The 14,782-nt window shown below is 40.5% G+C and overlaps 1 protein-coding gene across 2 annotated transcripts; it reads left to right on the top strand.

The window, feature by feature from the left end:
* The first annotated feature begins 37 nt into the window (after positions 1 to 37).
* On the top strand, positions 38 to 13,965 carry AP4B1 (adaptor related protein complex 4 subunit beta 1). 2 transcript variants are annotated; one of them, XM_007485175.2, is made up of 11 exons: positions 38 to 150; positions 1,073 to 1,249; positions 1,549 to 1,773; positions 2,254 to 2,384; positions 3,020 to 3,167; positions 3,747 to 4,243; positions 5,541 to 5,624; positions 6,811 to 6,914; positions 10,144 to 10,351; positions 10,610 to 10,891; positions 11,272 to 13,965. In XM_007485175.2, the coding sequence occupies exons 2-11, from the start codon at positions 1,137 to 1,139 to the stop codon at positions 11,628 to 11,630; spliced, it is 2,151 nt and encodes a 716-aa protein (XP_007485237.2). In that variant the 5' UTR covers positions 38 to 150; positions 1,073 to 1,136; the 3' UTR covers positions 11,631 to 13,965. The 2 variants fall into 2 exon arrangements, with proteins under 2 accessions (XP_007485237.2, XP_007485233.2); XM_007485171.2 differs by having other exon boundaries at positions 11,206 to 13,965.
* Positions 13,966 to 14,782: the final 817 nt, after the last annotated feature.

Here is a 14,782-nt window from a genome sequence, read left to right as displayed (position 1 = left end):
GTGGCAGGGGCAGTGATGCCTCTGTGGTCTTGAGGCTAGAAGGAGGCGGGACTTCTGGAAGGCAGTCGGAAACAAACAGGATCGGGGGGCGCGGAGGCTTCTGGCCTGAGAGGGCGGGGATTCGTGGTGACTGGGAAGTTGTGGGGGAAGGTTGGTGTGTTGGGCTTCTGGCCGTCCTTGGAGGGGGTACCCGGGTGGGAGTTCTCGTTTGCTTTCCTTTACTGACTTGGTGATCTTTGGCAAGCCGTGCCTCTCCTCCAGGCCTCAGTTTCTTTACCTGTAAAATGAAGGGATTGGCATTTGCTCATTGGGTGGTGTGACCTAGGCCAAGTCATAGGGTCACAGACCAGAGATTTAATGCTGAAAGTGACCGTGGAGGCCTTCCAGTTAAGAGGTCGGCTTAAGTGCCACTCTGAGAATTCCAGATCCTAATTATTTTGCATATATTTTATTTCTGGTTATTTACTATTAATATTTTACATATAACATAACGTTTGTTGTCGTATTAAATTTGAATAATAGATTGTGATTACATTTTCATAATTATTTAAGTATATTAAATTATTATTATAAAAATATTTATTCTTATTTAGACTGTAAGCTCCTTGAGGGCAGATACTATTTCTTTTCTGTCTTTCTCGGAGGCACCTGGCATAGTGAATGGATTGCTTATTTTACAGAGGAGGAAACTGAGGCTCATTACAAAAGTAATAATGTGTCTTTTCTGGGGTCACATAGTAAGTCACATAGCTGGAATTTAAATCCAGGTCCTCAACTCCTGTTTTTTTTTGGGGGGGGGTTAATGAAACTATGTTGTATCAGTTTTCTCATCCATAAAATAAGTTAATTTTCAATAAACAAACATTCATTAAGTGTCTTCTCTGGGCCAAGTGAGGAAATTGTTTCAGATTATTTCCAAGGTCTCTTTTAGCTCTAAATTTTATCATTCTCTAATTGGTGTTAGAATTAGCAATCTGATAATTAGGGGGCCCAAGCCCTTTGGGAAAGTAAGGGCCTGAGTTTCCCAACTTTTTATGTGCTGTCATCTAAAGATATTTATTTTCTATTGCAGGTTCTTCTCTTAGTTTCACATTGATTAAGGACTGTAGGAACTGCCTCAGGGATAGCCTGGAGAGATGCCATACCTAGGCTCCGAGGATATAGTAAAGGAACTGAAGAAAGCTCTGTGTAACCCCCACATTCAGGCTGATAGACCTCGTTATCGGAATGTCATTCAGAAGGTTATTAGGTACCAGTTTTCTTTCTCATGCTTTTCTTCCTGCTTGATCTTCGGCATCCCTCCCACTTCCCCATCTACACCTACCTTCATTTTAGCCATCTTGCCTAATATTGAAACAAATTCACTTCCTGACCTGGCCCATCTGTAAGTAAATGTTATGAAACAGATACTGTTGGAAAAGAGAAGACACTGAAAACCCAAGAGTATAACTGGGAAAATAATACATACACACAAAAAACAAAATAAAACCCCCATTATCGTAACTGAGAATTTTATTTTTTATGCTTTCACTGATACCTTGATTTCAGGCATATGACTCAGGGTGTGGATGTGTCCAGTGTCTTCATGGAAATGGTGAAGGCTAGTGCTACTGTGGATATTGTACAGAAAAAGCTGGTATATCTGTACATGTGCACATATGCCCCCCTGAAACCGGACCTTGCTCTCCTGGCCATTAATACACTATGCAAGGACTGCTCAGACCCCAACCCCATGGTCCGAGGATTGGCACTCAGGAGCATGTGCAGCCTTAGGTAAGTCTTATCCCTTCCTCCTCTACTACTCCAGCCATTTTCCTAGCTCTAGTTTTCTGCTGATATAATTAGGGAGTCAAGAAGGTGAGTGAAACAGGATCAATTTATTTGTATTGTTATTTATAGCGCTGGGGAAAATATTATGTCTCAAATCTACCATTTGTTTTTAGAAAACTCATAGTTACATTAACATGGGATTTTCTTTTTTTGTCCTTGAAGTCCTATTCCCTTGTTTTGTTGAAGATTTTTAAGCAGTTGTATAAATGACCTTTTTGATGCTTCTTCTGAAGAACTCCACACAAAAGTTGCCCTTCAGAGTTAGGAAGAGGTCTTTTCCTTTATTTCCTAATTAGATGCACATTATTAGCTTTTGCACTGAGAAATATTCCTTCAAGCTTCTGTCACCTAAAAGTCGTAGGTGTTGAATCAAGTCAGAATTGGCCCTTCAGAGCCTGACTGACTCCAAAGTATTTTGCGTAGGATGCCTGGAGTGCAAGAGTATATCCAACAACCTATTCTGAATGGCCTTCGGGATAAAGCCTCCTATGTCAGGAGGGTGGCAGTCCTTGGCTGTGCAAAGATGTATAATCTCCATGGAGACTCTGAAATAGGTAAGTGGCGGTCCTTTCCATCATCATGAGTATTAGTATTTTCACTGGAAAGAAATAATGAAAGCTTTCTTATTAAATACCATGAACTGTTAAATGAGATTTACTTCTATATACTGGAGCCTTTGGGGCAGTTAGGTGGTACAGTGGATAGAGTACCAAGCCTAGAGTCTGGAAGATTCATCTTCCTAAGTTCAAATCCAGACTCAAATCACTTACCCCTGTTGGCCTCAGTTTCCTCATCTGTAAACTGAGCTGGAGAAGAAAATTATAAACTGCAATAGTGTATTTGCCAAGAAACCCCAAATGGGGTCACAAAGAGTCAAACACAATTGAAACAAATGAACAATAACAATGACAATTGGTGCCTTCAAATACAATACTGTTCTTAGTGTTTTTGAGTTTAGAATCATCATATATTTGAAGCCCCCTGTGCTCTTTAGCATTATCTACTTAGCCTAATCTGGAGTTAAGGATTTGTTGCTTTACATTCTGTGGTTGTCCCTTTCATTTTTGTAACTGAGAGGTTTTCTGCTTCTTTCTGCTGGATATGCCTGGAGCTATTATCCAACTCCATTCTTGTGACTAAAAATTTTCTTCTTTGTTGGAAATTTTTGCTCTTTTGTGTTTCATTGCAGATGGTGCCCTGGTGAATGAACTGTACAGTTTGCTTCGAGATCAGGATCCCATTGTAGTGGTGAATTGCCTGAGGGCTCTGGAGGAGATCTTGAAGCAAGAGGGAGGTGTTGTCATCAATAAACCTATTGCCCACCATCTTTTAAATCGGTTTGTATGCTGACGTGGAAGATTCTTCTTGGTGGTTATGTTGAGAATTCTTGAACATTTTTCCCTAGGGGAGTGAAAAAAACCCCACAGTTAACAACTTCTCCACAATTTTCTGTTCAAAAAACATTTCTTTTCTTGAAGTTTTCTATATGTGCATAGTATGAAGCAGGAACATCATACCCTATGATGTTAGTTCCTAATCATTTTGTTTTAGAGCCATTATGCTCTCTCCCATTAAGATATTTATACTACTCTAGATATATGGAGAATCTAAAACCAAGACCTTGATTAAACCCTTGATCCTAGCCCAGTGAGCATTGTATGGTTGCTTTTGGTTTTTAAATGCAGTTTTGCATAAGTATTAAATTCATAAAGTATAGCATCCCTTTTGAGGAAGAGTCTAGGGCCTTGTTTAAAAGGGGTACTATAATGTACACATTTGTTTAAAGCTCTGTTTTCTTCCACTACAACTTATTTTAAATGTTCTTTCCTGTTTTAAGCAGCTGTTAAAACATGGCTGCAGAGAAAGAATTGTCCTTTTGCTGCCAAAACAGCCTCTTTATTTTCTCTCTGAGGCAGAATGCCAGACCTGGATCAGTGGGGCCAGGCTGAGGTGCTGGGCTTCCTGTTACGCTATCAACCCCGAAGTGAGGAGGAACTCTTTGCCATCCTCAATCTGTTGGATAGTTCTCTTCAGAGCAGCAGCCCTGCTGTGGTGATGGCAGCCACCAAACTCTTTCTCATTTTGGCAAAAGAATTCCCTCATGTGCAGACGGATGTGCTTGTTAGAGTCAAAGGGCCCTTGCTGGCAGCCTGCTCATCAGAGAGCCGGGAGCTCTGTTTTGCTGCACTCTGCCATGTTCGACGGATCCTCCGTAGTCTGCCTGGCCACTTCAGTAGCCACTACAAAAAGTTCTTCTGCTCCTACTCAGAGCCACATTACATCAAGCTGCAGAAAGTGGAAGTGCTGTGTGAGCTGGTGAACGATGAGAATGTCCAGCAGGTGCTAGAGGAGCTCCGGGATTACTGTACTGATGTGTCAGCTGACCTGGCACAGGCTGCCATCTTTGCCATAGGTAGGGTGTCTGCTGCTTCCTCCTCCTCTGAGGCCAAATGGGCCAGCTAGAAAGCTATGGCCAGAGGAACATCAAAGACGAAAGGGCAAAGCCTGCTTCAGAGGTAACGAGGCCTTCGCTAAAAGAACTGGGCAAATGACTCACAATTGCTGATGTATGAGCAACGGCAGGACCTGTTCAGGACTAAACTCACCATTTCCTCAAGGATAGGGATTATAGATAATTCTCATTTTAAGTAAACTCAAGATAAAGCATTTAGATTTTATAATACCTTGCATTTGAATAATTCTGTATAATTTTTGGATGACATACACATGTTATTCTCAAAAAGCCCCAAAAGGCAAGTAGGATAGATATTATAATTCCCAAGTTACATATTGGGGAACCTGAGGTACAGAAAGTTTAATGATTTGCTTAAATAAAAAAGTCAAGACTAGATATGAGTTCTTTTGACTCCTATTCTTAGATTGTTTCCTGCTATACCAGAGTCCTTAAAATTTTAAGATAGTAGTTTCTTGCACTAAACGATGGTATCTTTTGGCAAAGCCTAGAAGCTTTCCCCTGTTGAACTATTATACATACTTGAAAAATAAGAAGAGGAGCTAAAATTTTAAAGCTTTAAGTATAGCATTAGGGGATCCTCTGACATAGGAAAAAATTTCTTGGTTTTTTTGTAGGGGAAAGGAGAGATTGATAATGGTGGAGAGTAGGACCTGGAGTCAGGAAATTGCTACAGAGTACTATTAACAGGTATATTTCTAAGATCTGCTAATCTGTGGCAACATCAAGCATGCCTCCAAGCTGCTACCTTAAATTTTTTTTAAATGAAAGATTTTTGCCCTCAAGAATCCTCAAGGATTGAGGGATTAATTGGGGGGAATCGATTTTTTTAAAAAAATAGTTTTTCTGAGGCTGCTAGGTGACTCACTGGATAGACTGCCAGGTCTAGAGTCAGGAGGTCCCGAGTTCAGATGTGGCCTCAGAAACTTCCTAGCTGTGTGACCCTGGGCAAGTTATTATAACCCCACCCCCCAAACCCCATTGCCTAGCCCTTACCACTCTTGGAACTGATACTTGTTTCGATTCTAAGAAGGTTTTTTTTTTTTTAAGGCTTTTTTGATCAAAGTTCATTTTATAGTTAACTTTGCTAGAATGGATCTGTTTGTCTGTGTCTCTAGCCTCCACTCGGCCTTTTGGCTTGAAGAAGGTTGTCCCTTCTTCAGATGATCAGTTCCTCTGTTGTCCTGGATGATTGTTTCTTATGTTACAACTGCTTTTGCCTTCTCTTCCTTGGTAGGTGGCATTGCCAGGACCTACACAGATCAGTGTGTTCAGATCCTAACAGAGCTGCTAGTGCTCAGGCAGGAGCACATCACCTCAGGTAATTGCTTTCTAACCATGTTATTTGCCAACAATGTTTTAACTTTTCTTTTAAAAAAGGTGTGCCTCTACATAGAGATACTACAGGCTAGAGGGGTTCTGTCTCCCAGAATCTACAGAATGCAGCCCTGATTAGTGTCAGGAAACTTTCAGGTCATTTCCTTCCATCCTCTGCCCTCTACCACATGCATAGAGGCTTCTTTCATTCTTCCACAGGCATCCCTCAACAAGTATTTCATTATCATTGCTTCTAGCCTCTGCCCAGAATCATTCAGGTATGGCCATAAATCCAGGGGCCTACCCAGTTTAGTGGCAGTGGCAGCCAGGGGAGGAGCCAAGTCCAGAATTGTAATGTTTCTTATATGGAGGCTGCACTGTGCAGGCTTTTTTTCCTTGGCTATTACTCCCCTCTAGATGATAATATTGCTTTCATGTTTGTTTATTTAAGCCATTTGCTTAATTTAAGCCATGATTTTTAGACTAGTGAAGTTCCATAAAATAAGTCAAGGATTCTCTTCTAATTTTTGCTCTTTGCATTGCTCTTGGGTTTTATATCAGAGATGTGACTCTTTAAACTACTATGCCTCTTAAAGTATCAAAGAAAGTTTGTCTGTGTCTAGCCTCCACTCAGCCTTTTGGCTTGAAGAAGGTTGTCTTCTTCAGATGATCAGTTACTCTGTTGTCCAGGCCCCTAACATGAATTTGTCATAGATGGCTCTGCTTGGTTCTATGCTGTTTAGATTTCAAACCTGCCATCTTCTTCAAATGGTATAATATGTGAGATCAAGTGGGTTAATATCTAAAGTATTTTAAAACCATCAAAGTGTCATGTAAATGGTAGCTGTTAGCTATCATCACTTCCTGGAACCATGATCAAAATGAAGAGTTTTACTGGGATCCGTTAGTTGTTCAGCTTTGCTTCTGTGGATTAGAATCAGAAAGCGTATAGTCCAAAGAAGAAATCTATTTTCTCTTGACCTAATGGTAAAAAGACTAATGTTGGGAAATATTTGCCTCACAGATGCTTCCCAGACAAATAATCCCAATAAAGTTCTTTTTCTTTTTTCTAAATCCTAAGACATTTTACAAAGACTCATAAGGAACTTTGATCTAGTCAGATCCCGATTTGCTTTTCCATGTGAGACTTCATATTTTTGTGGTATTCTCTGTTTTGTGTTTTGCTGTAGCGGTGGTGCAGACTTTCCGAAACCTGGTTTGGCTTTGTCCTCAGTGCACGGAGGCTATATGTCAGGCCCTCCCTGGCTGTGAGGAGAGCATCCAGGACAGTGAGGTAAGAGTTTCAGCCTTATTTTCTTTCTATTTGTTGGTGGTGGGTCTTAATTTTTTTAGTTACATGTAGAAACAATTTTTGACAATTGTTTTCTGACATTTTAGGATTCAGATTTTCTTCCTATCTTCCCCCCCCCCCCCAACTGTGGTTAAGAGTTTGATAAAAGTTATACAGTACTTTCATGCAATGAATATTTCCATTTTGGCTCCTATCATAGTAAACACATATCATACATAAAATTAAAAACTCTGTGATGTAAACAAAGAAGAAGATGGCATACTTTGATTTACACTTAGACTCTAACAGTTCCTTCTTTGGCTGTGGATAGCATTATTTATCTTGAGTCCTTTGTGGTTATCTTAGAAACTTGCTTTGCTTATAATGGTTTAGTCCTTCACAGAGAATCATCATATAATATGTCTGTTACCATGTACATTGTTCTCCTGGTTCTCCTCACTTCACTTTGCATCAGTTCATATAAGTCTTTTCAGTTTTTCTGAATTCATCCTGTTAATCATTTCTTATGGCACAATAGTATTCCATTACAACCATGTACCACAACTTATTCATCCATTCCCCAAGTGATGGATAACCCCCTCAGTTTCCAATTCTTTGCCACTACATAAAAAGCTAAATATATTTTGGTAAAAATAGGTCCTTTTTCCTTATCTCTGATCTCTTTGGGATACAGATGCAATAGTGATATTGCTGGGTCATAGTTTTATGACTCTTTGAGGCTGGTTCCATATTGCTCTCCAGAATGGTTGTATTGGTTCACAGTTCCATTAACAGAATATTAGTGTCCCAATTTTCCCATATCCCCTTTAATATTTATCATTTTCCTTTTTGGTCATATTAGCCAATATGAAAGGTGTAAAGTGATATCTTTTAATTTGTTTTAATTTACATTTCTCTAATCAAGTGATTTGGAGCATTTTTTCATATGTCTATAAATAGTTTTAATTTCTTTCTCTTAAGAACTGCCTTCATATCCTTTGTCCATTTTTAAATTTGGGAATGCCTCGTGTCCTTATAAATTTGACTCAATTCTCGATATATTTGAGAAATGAGGTCTTTTCCCAGATACATGATATAAATTTTTTTTTCCAAATTTGTTGCTTGCTTTCTATTTTTTTCCTTTTAAATATTATTTTATTAGGTCATTTTCAAACATTATTCATTGGAAACAAAGATCATCCCCCCCCCCCCCCATAGCCAGCGCGTGATTCTTCCGGGTATCACATGTGTCCTTGATCTGAACCCATTTCCATGTTGTTGGTATTTTAATTGGGGTGTTCATTTAAAGTCTCTCCTCAGTCATTTCCCCTCAACCCCTGTAGTCAAGCAGTTGCTTTTCCTCGTTGTTTTTACTCCCACTATTTGTCCTCTGCTTGTGGGTAGTGTTTTTTCTCCTAGATCCCTGCAAATTGTTCAGGGATATTGCATTGACAGTAATGGAGAAATCCATTACGCTCGATTGAACCACAGTATATCAGTCTCTGTGTACAGTGTTCTCCTGGTTCTGCTCCTCTCACTCTGCATCACTTCCTGGAGGTTGTTCCAGTCTCCATGGAATTCCTCCACTTTATTATTTCTTTTAGCACAATAGTATTCCATCACCAACATATACCACAATTTGTTCAGCCATTCCCCAATTGAAGGGCATCCCCTCAGTTGCTTGCCTTCTAATTTTGGTTGCATTGGTTCTGTTTATATGGAAACTTTTTAATTTAATGCAGTCGAATTTATCCATTTCATTTTTTGTAATGTTCTCTGTGACTTGTTTAATCATCAGAAATTTTTCCCTTCTCCATTAGTCTGATGGGCAAATTTTTTCATGTTCCTCTAATTTATGTTGTCACCCTTTATTTCTAGATCAAGTATCCATTTTAACTTTATGCTAGTGTATGGAGTGAGATATTGGCCTCTGCCTAGTTTCTGCCATACTGTTTTCTAGTTTTCCCAGCAGTTTTTGACAAATAGTGAGCTCTTTCCAAGACCAAAAGCTTGGATCTTTGGGTTTGTCAAATAGTACCTTGTCATGGACATTAACTCTTCTGTGTTGATTACATAATCTATTCCATTGATCCACTACTCTGTTTTTTAGCCAGTACCAGATTATTTTGATGATTTACCACTTTATAATATAGTTTGAAATCTGGTATGGGGAGGCCGTCTTCCTTCAAATTTTTTCATTGATTCCATTGATTTTCTTGGCCTTTTGTTCTTCCAGATAAATTTTGTTGTCATTTTTTTGAGTTCTATGAAATAATGTTTGGGTAGTTTGATTGGTATAGTACTAACTGGGGAAATTAATTTAGGTAGGATTATCATTTTTATAATATGTGCTTTCCTTATCCATGAGCAAATAATGTTTTTCCACTTGTTTAGGTCTGACTTTATTTGTGTGAAGAGTATTTTGTAATTGTGTTCATATAGTTGCTGGGTTTATCAGCCTTATTTTCTCCCAGAAAGAGAGAGGGATGCTTAGACCGTTCACTAAGCTGATATAACATTACTTTCCCAACTAGGGTCTGAAATGGGGTCTTCTAGATATAGTTTATATGTTTGAATCACAAATGAGTTGTTAACATTTTCCTCTCAAGTAGTTTGGGACTCTATCCTTTGGCAGCAATTTTAGTGAAATTTAATGAGGCAGCTGTGTGGCATAGTGGATAGAATATAGGATGCCAAGTTAAGAAGAGGTGAGCTTGATTCTTTCTCACATACTTACTAGCTGTTTGATTCTGGGCAAATCGTACCTCTGGTGGCTTCAGTTTCCTTCTCTGCAAAATTAGAATAATAATAGCACCTACCTTCCTGGATTATTAGTAAGATCAAATGAAATATATATAAGCATTTTGAAAACCTCAAAACCCTATGTCAACATTAGTTGTTGCTGTATTATTAGTGAAGTTCATTTGGCATCTCCATCCCCCACCCCAACAGTGGAAAAATGGAAAAATCAAGCAAATGGCTTCAAAGTAAAGGAAACTATCCTGCCAAATAAACCCAGGTTCTGGAAACCATGGGAGCACTCTCCTACTTAGTCACTTCTGTGTGGTGACATCTGCCTCATTTATGGCAGATTCTAGTGGAGAGAATCTGCAGCAGTAGCTACACTAGAAGGTTATACATTTTCCCCTTCTGCTAGGACAGAGAAAACTGACCCTCACTTGCCCTGTCACCTCCTGCACTTTACAGGCCTCTTTCTTCCTTGACTCCCTAGGGGAAGCAGGCACTGATCTGGCTCCTTGGAGTACATGGGGAAACAATCCCAAATGCTCCATATGTGTTGGAGGACTTTGTGGAAAATGTGAAGGCGGAGACATTTCCAGGAGTTAAGATGGAGTTATTGACCGCACTGCTGCGCCTCTTTCTCTCCCGCCCTGCTGAGTGCCAGGACATGTTGGGTCGTCTGCTATATTACTGCATAGGTGGGTCCCTTGGGAGGAAAAGCATCTGCCCCAAACTAACAATGATAAATCTCTATGACTTTGGCTTAAGGGCAGAATATGACTGGGTGCTGAGAAGAAACTGCATAGTGTTCCTGGGTCCACTTCTCTTCTTGTTTGCTGTTTTTCCTCCCTCTCCTTTTTCCTTTTTTCATATTTACATCAGAATGGAATATACATGGCAGGAGGATGTTGAGAGAATGTTAAAATCATTTGGATCTCTTTGATTTTCTATCCTAGAGGAGGAAAAGGATATGGCAATACGGGACCGTGGGCTCTTCTACTATCGCCTCCTCTTAACTGGCATTGATGAGGTGAAGCAAATCCTATGTAGCCCCAAGTCTGACCCTTCTCTTGGACTCCTGGAGGACCAAGCAGAAAGACCTGTGAACAGCTGGGCCTCTGAGTTTAACACATTAGTGCCGATGTACAGCAAAGCGTGCTGGGCAGCTATCTCTTCGCTTCAGGTGTCAGAGCCTCGTGGTCCTGAACCTTCAGGCACGGGGGTCCTCTCTCCATCAGGTAAAATCTTTGAGGGGAGGCTTAGAACCTATATTATTACCCTGCCATGATAGATATATTTTTAATTCTTTATCCTTTTTCCCCCCAAAATAAAGGGCAACCTTTATTTATTTTGTTCATTGAGAAAAGTTTATCTAAGTGAAATCATCACTATACTTTTGAGTACTGGTTATTAAACCAGTGTAAAACCATTATTAAAATATCATTTCCAAAGATGAAAAATGCTCTATACTTTTAGAGATTTTGGCATTTAAACACATAATATACATATTGAGCACATCTCTTATAGAAATTTATTTTTCTTTTTATCTTAGGATCTTTAATTTCAGAGAACAAAGCAGAACTGCAGCCTTTGTCTGACTCAGGATCTTTCCTCCTAGTTCCAAATGGCCAGCTGACTGCTGAGCAGTTTGAGAAAACTTGGCTGAGCCTGGAAGTGGCCCACCAAGAAGTTCTGCCCTGGCAAGGAGTAGCCCATCCGGACACCATCCAGACAGCTCTGCAAATGGTGAACATCCAGACCATCGCCCTGAGCAAGGCTGGTGTCCAGCCCTGGAAGGCCTATCTTAGTGCCCAGGATGGTTCAGGCTGTGTCTTCCTAACGGAACTGCTATTAGATCCTGAGCACTTGCAAGTGCGCCTCTCAGTGAAGCAAAGCCACGTCAAGGCAGAAGCCCTGAATAGCTTTATTTCTGTCTTAAAAACTGTGATTGGAACAATTGTGGATATAAAATCTTGATAGATTCTTGCTGCCTTTGCATAGAGGTATAAATATGATCTACATTTGTCATTTGTTTTCAGAGCTATTCCTTTAGTTTGAATAATATGAGAGGAAAAGGAAGGTAGAAATCCAGGACCCAAGATTCTTGGGTAGGTTTTATGATCCCAGCTATGGACAGATGACTTCACATCTCCACATCAGTGTGGTGAAGCCTCATTCGTGACAGTGTGTAGAAGGAATTGAAAATGTTTGGATGTTTGGCATCATGAGATCTTGGCACTGGCAGGATCTTCAACACGATCTACTCTAGCTGGCTCATATCATAGACGATGACACAGACCTAGGGGGAGGGGTTGACTGGCTCTAAACCACAAGTACCCCACCTTGAACCAGGTTCTTGGCAGCTGATCAAATTATCTGTCGTGCCTCAGAGCGATACCCTTACAAGTGCCTGAGGCAGGCACTGCAAGCACATTCCCCCATTTTGCTGGTGAAGGACCTTGCATCTCAGAAGGGTGAAATAGCCTGAAGTTCACACAATGAGTCATTAATCCTGGTAGTAGGATTCAGAGCCAGCCTTTGTGACCCACTACACAAAGGAAAGCATAAAGCTATTCTGGTAGAAGCTTGGACATTGTTTCTAATCAGGTAGAAGTCTATGTAGATCTAAGCCTTCATCATTTCCTAATATTAATGGACATTGATCTCCTTGCAGATATCTAGGTATTTAGATCTAGTAACTGGTTTTTTCCCACTTTATTTTTCATTATCAAATCAATTGTCCAGAAAACATGAAAAATACATCCTGATCACGGGTTCCATAATTTAAGTTACATCAGCCTTAGGGCCACTTGTTAATCTACAGTATGAAGAGAAGGAAGTTTATGCCAACAGAGTGCCCAAACTAGACCTCCTTTACGAATGTGCTGGTGACACTATCTGCTGGTGAACACCAGTCTGTCAAAGTGCCCAGAGGCCCAGCATCAGAAAATGGGCCACAGCCGACTCACAGATGGAGTGGCAGGCCAAAGTGCAGAAGTTATTAGGAACGCGGAGATCCTGGGGATATGCAAATCAAATGAAACAGCCCTTGCCCTCAAGGAGATTATGTTCTGTCAGGGGAGATAGTATGTACGTATATAAGTAAATATAAGGGAATTTGGGAGGGAAAGGGCATTAGCAATTTGGGGTGGTCTGAGCAGATTTAAAAGAAACTGGGGGGTTCTTCCAGGCAGAGGTAAAGAGGGAGTGCATTCCTGGCATGGGGAACGTGTGTGAGGAGCAGTAAAAAAACCAGTTTGGCTAGGCTGCTAAGTGCCCAAAGGGAGCATCGTCTTATTGGCTGTAACTAGGCCATGAAGGTTTAAATGCTGAACTTGATGGAGTGACGTTTCACTCTGTAGGCAGTGAGGAGCCAGCAAGGGACTCGGCCAGGAGTGTGTGGAAGACAGATGGGAGAAGGAAAGGCGAGGCAGGGAGTAAATTAGATGATTGGAGAGTCATGGAGAGGTGATGAGGTGCCAAGCTAGGATGTGGACCATGTGAGAAGAGAAAAGGAAACTGAGCTAAGAGACATTGTAGAGCAAGAGAAGCAACGAAGGGGGTATAGAGGTGCCAGGAGAGAGCGTGCGAATCCAGGATGACTCCTGGATCGTGCCCTGTGCAATAAGAAGGATGGAGTTCTGGACAGAAAGAGGAAAGGCTGGAAGAGGGGCTGGACTTGAGGGAAAAGAAGAGTTCTCTTTCAGACAGGGGACTGGAGTCAGGGGAAGAGGCTTAGGGCTGAATAGATTTAGGTGGCAGCCATATGCAGAGAGAGTAAGAGGCGTAGGCCTTGGAGTACTCTCTTAATTGGGAGGATAGATTATGGATAGCGATCCAGCAATGTAGACTGGGAAAGAGATTGGACATATAAAAATTAAAAGCCAAACTTGTCATGTCAAACTGAAGAAACAGTATAACTCGGCTCTTATGAATAATGTTGAATTAATACTAATTATGGAAGCTGCTGGGATGATAAAGTTTTATTTGGCTGCTTCTAGATAATGAGGCAAAAAGGATAAATTTAAATATGTGCGAATATGTAATGTATATATGAGTATGTAACTATGAATACATATACATAAGAACGTGTGTATATATACATATATACACACTACGCTATATTTAAATTAAATTGAAAAATGATCTAGAATAAGGACTTACTTCCATTGACCACTACTACTTTGTACTAAGTAATCAGGACTTAAATGACCTTTGGAGTTAATTCGTTAGTGCTCCCAAATAGGAACACCTTCCAATTGCTTGTTGTGACTTTATTGTTTGAAATTAATAAATATTAATCTTCTTTTCATCTCTGAGGTTAAGTTTATACTGCGGGAATACAAGTTTCTTTTCACGGCTCCATTACTGAGTCAACAAAATGCCCTTTAGTGAACATCTACCAGGGAAAAACTCTGGGAAGTTGTAGGGTGCTAAAGCACAGCTCCTGATTTTGAGAAAACTAATGGTGACCTAATCACCTGCTGGACTCTGTCCCTGTCATGTCTAACATTGCAGCTGAAATGGCTGAAACAACAATAATAATAATGAACATTTATATAGTCTTTTAAGGTTTCCAGATTGTTTTATGTGTTATCTCACTTGATTCTCACAAGAGCCCAAGGAGGAGGTAGGATTTTTAAAAATTATTTTTATTATTTTATTATTATTTTAATTATTTATTATCTCCATTTTGCAACGAAGGCAGCCAGAGATGAAATGACTCGCCCAGGATCACACAGCAAGTGTCTGAAGCCAGATTTGAACTCTGGTTTTCATGACTCCAGGTCTAGCCCTCCAGGCCCTGGGCCAGCTAGCTACCTAATTTCAGCCCCGTCCCAAACAGCAGGATCAACACGGATGGGAAATCGAGTCTTCTCTTACTGGCTCTAGCCGTGCACTTTCCTGCACCTTCTCCGGCTTGATTCTAGTGAACGCTGGGTTTTGCCTTATTTTTCAGAATCAGGCTCTGCCCCATCGGGCACCCAAATCCCAGGCCTGCCCTGCCCGGCTCCTCTCCTTTATACTTCAGTTCCTCTAAGACTAACGCCATGACCTTTGAAAGGGCCAGGATGGAGCCGCCAGCCCCCTGGACCTCCCTAGCCTCAACAGAGGCTCCTTTAGGTCCT

The sequence above is a fragment of the Monodelphis domestica genome, chromosome 2 (genome assembly GCF_027887165.1).
Source record: "Monodelphis domestica isolate mMonDom1 chromosome 2, mMonDom1.pri, whole genome shotgun sequence".
Lineage (NCBI taxonomy): Eukaryota > Metazoa > Chordata > Mammalia > Didelphimorphia > Didelphidae > Monodelphis > Monodelphis domestica.
The sequence above is the reverse complement of the archived record's forward strand: the minus strand, read 5'-3'. Positions and strand labels throughout refer to the sequence as shown.

Bases quoted from the DNA above. Each gene is read 5' to 3' on its own strand.
- AP4B1 (XM_007485171.2), top strand. From the start codon at position 1,137: ATGCCATACCTAGGCTCCGAGGATATAGTAAAGGAACTGAAGAAAGCT. The intron at 4,244-5,540 runs GTAGGGTGTCTG...CTTCCTTGGTAG, and splicing joins GGCTGCCATCTTTGCCATAG to GTGGCATTGCCAGGACCTAC. The intron at 10,352-10,609 runs GTGGGTCCCTTG...TTTCTATCCTAG, and splicing joins TCTGCTATATTACTGCATAG to AGGAGGAAAAGGATATGGCA.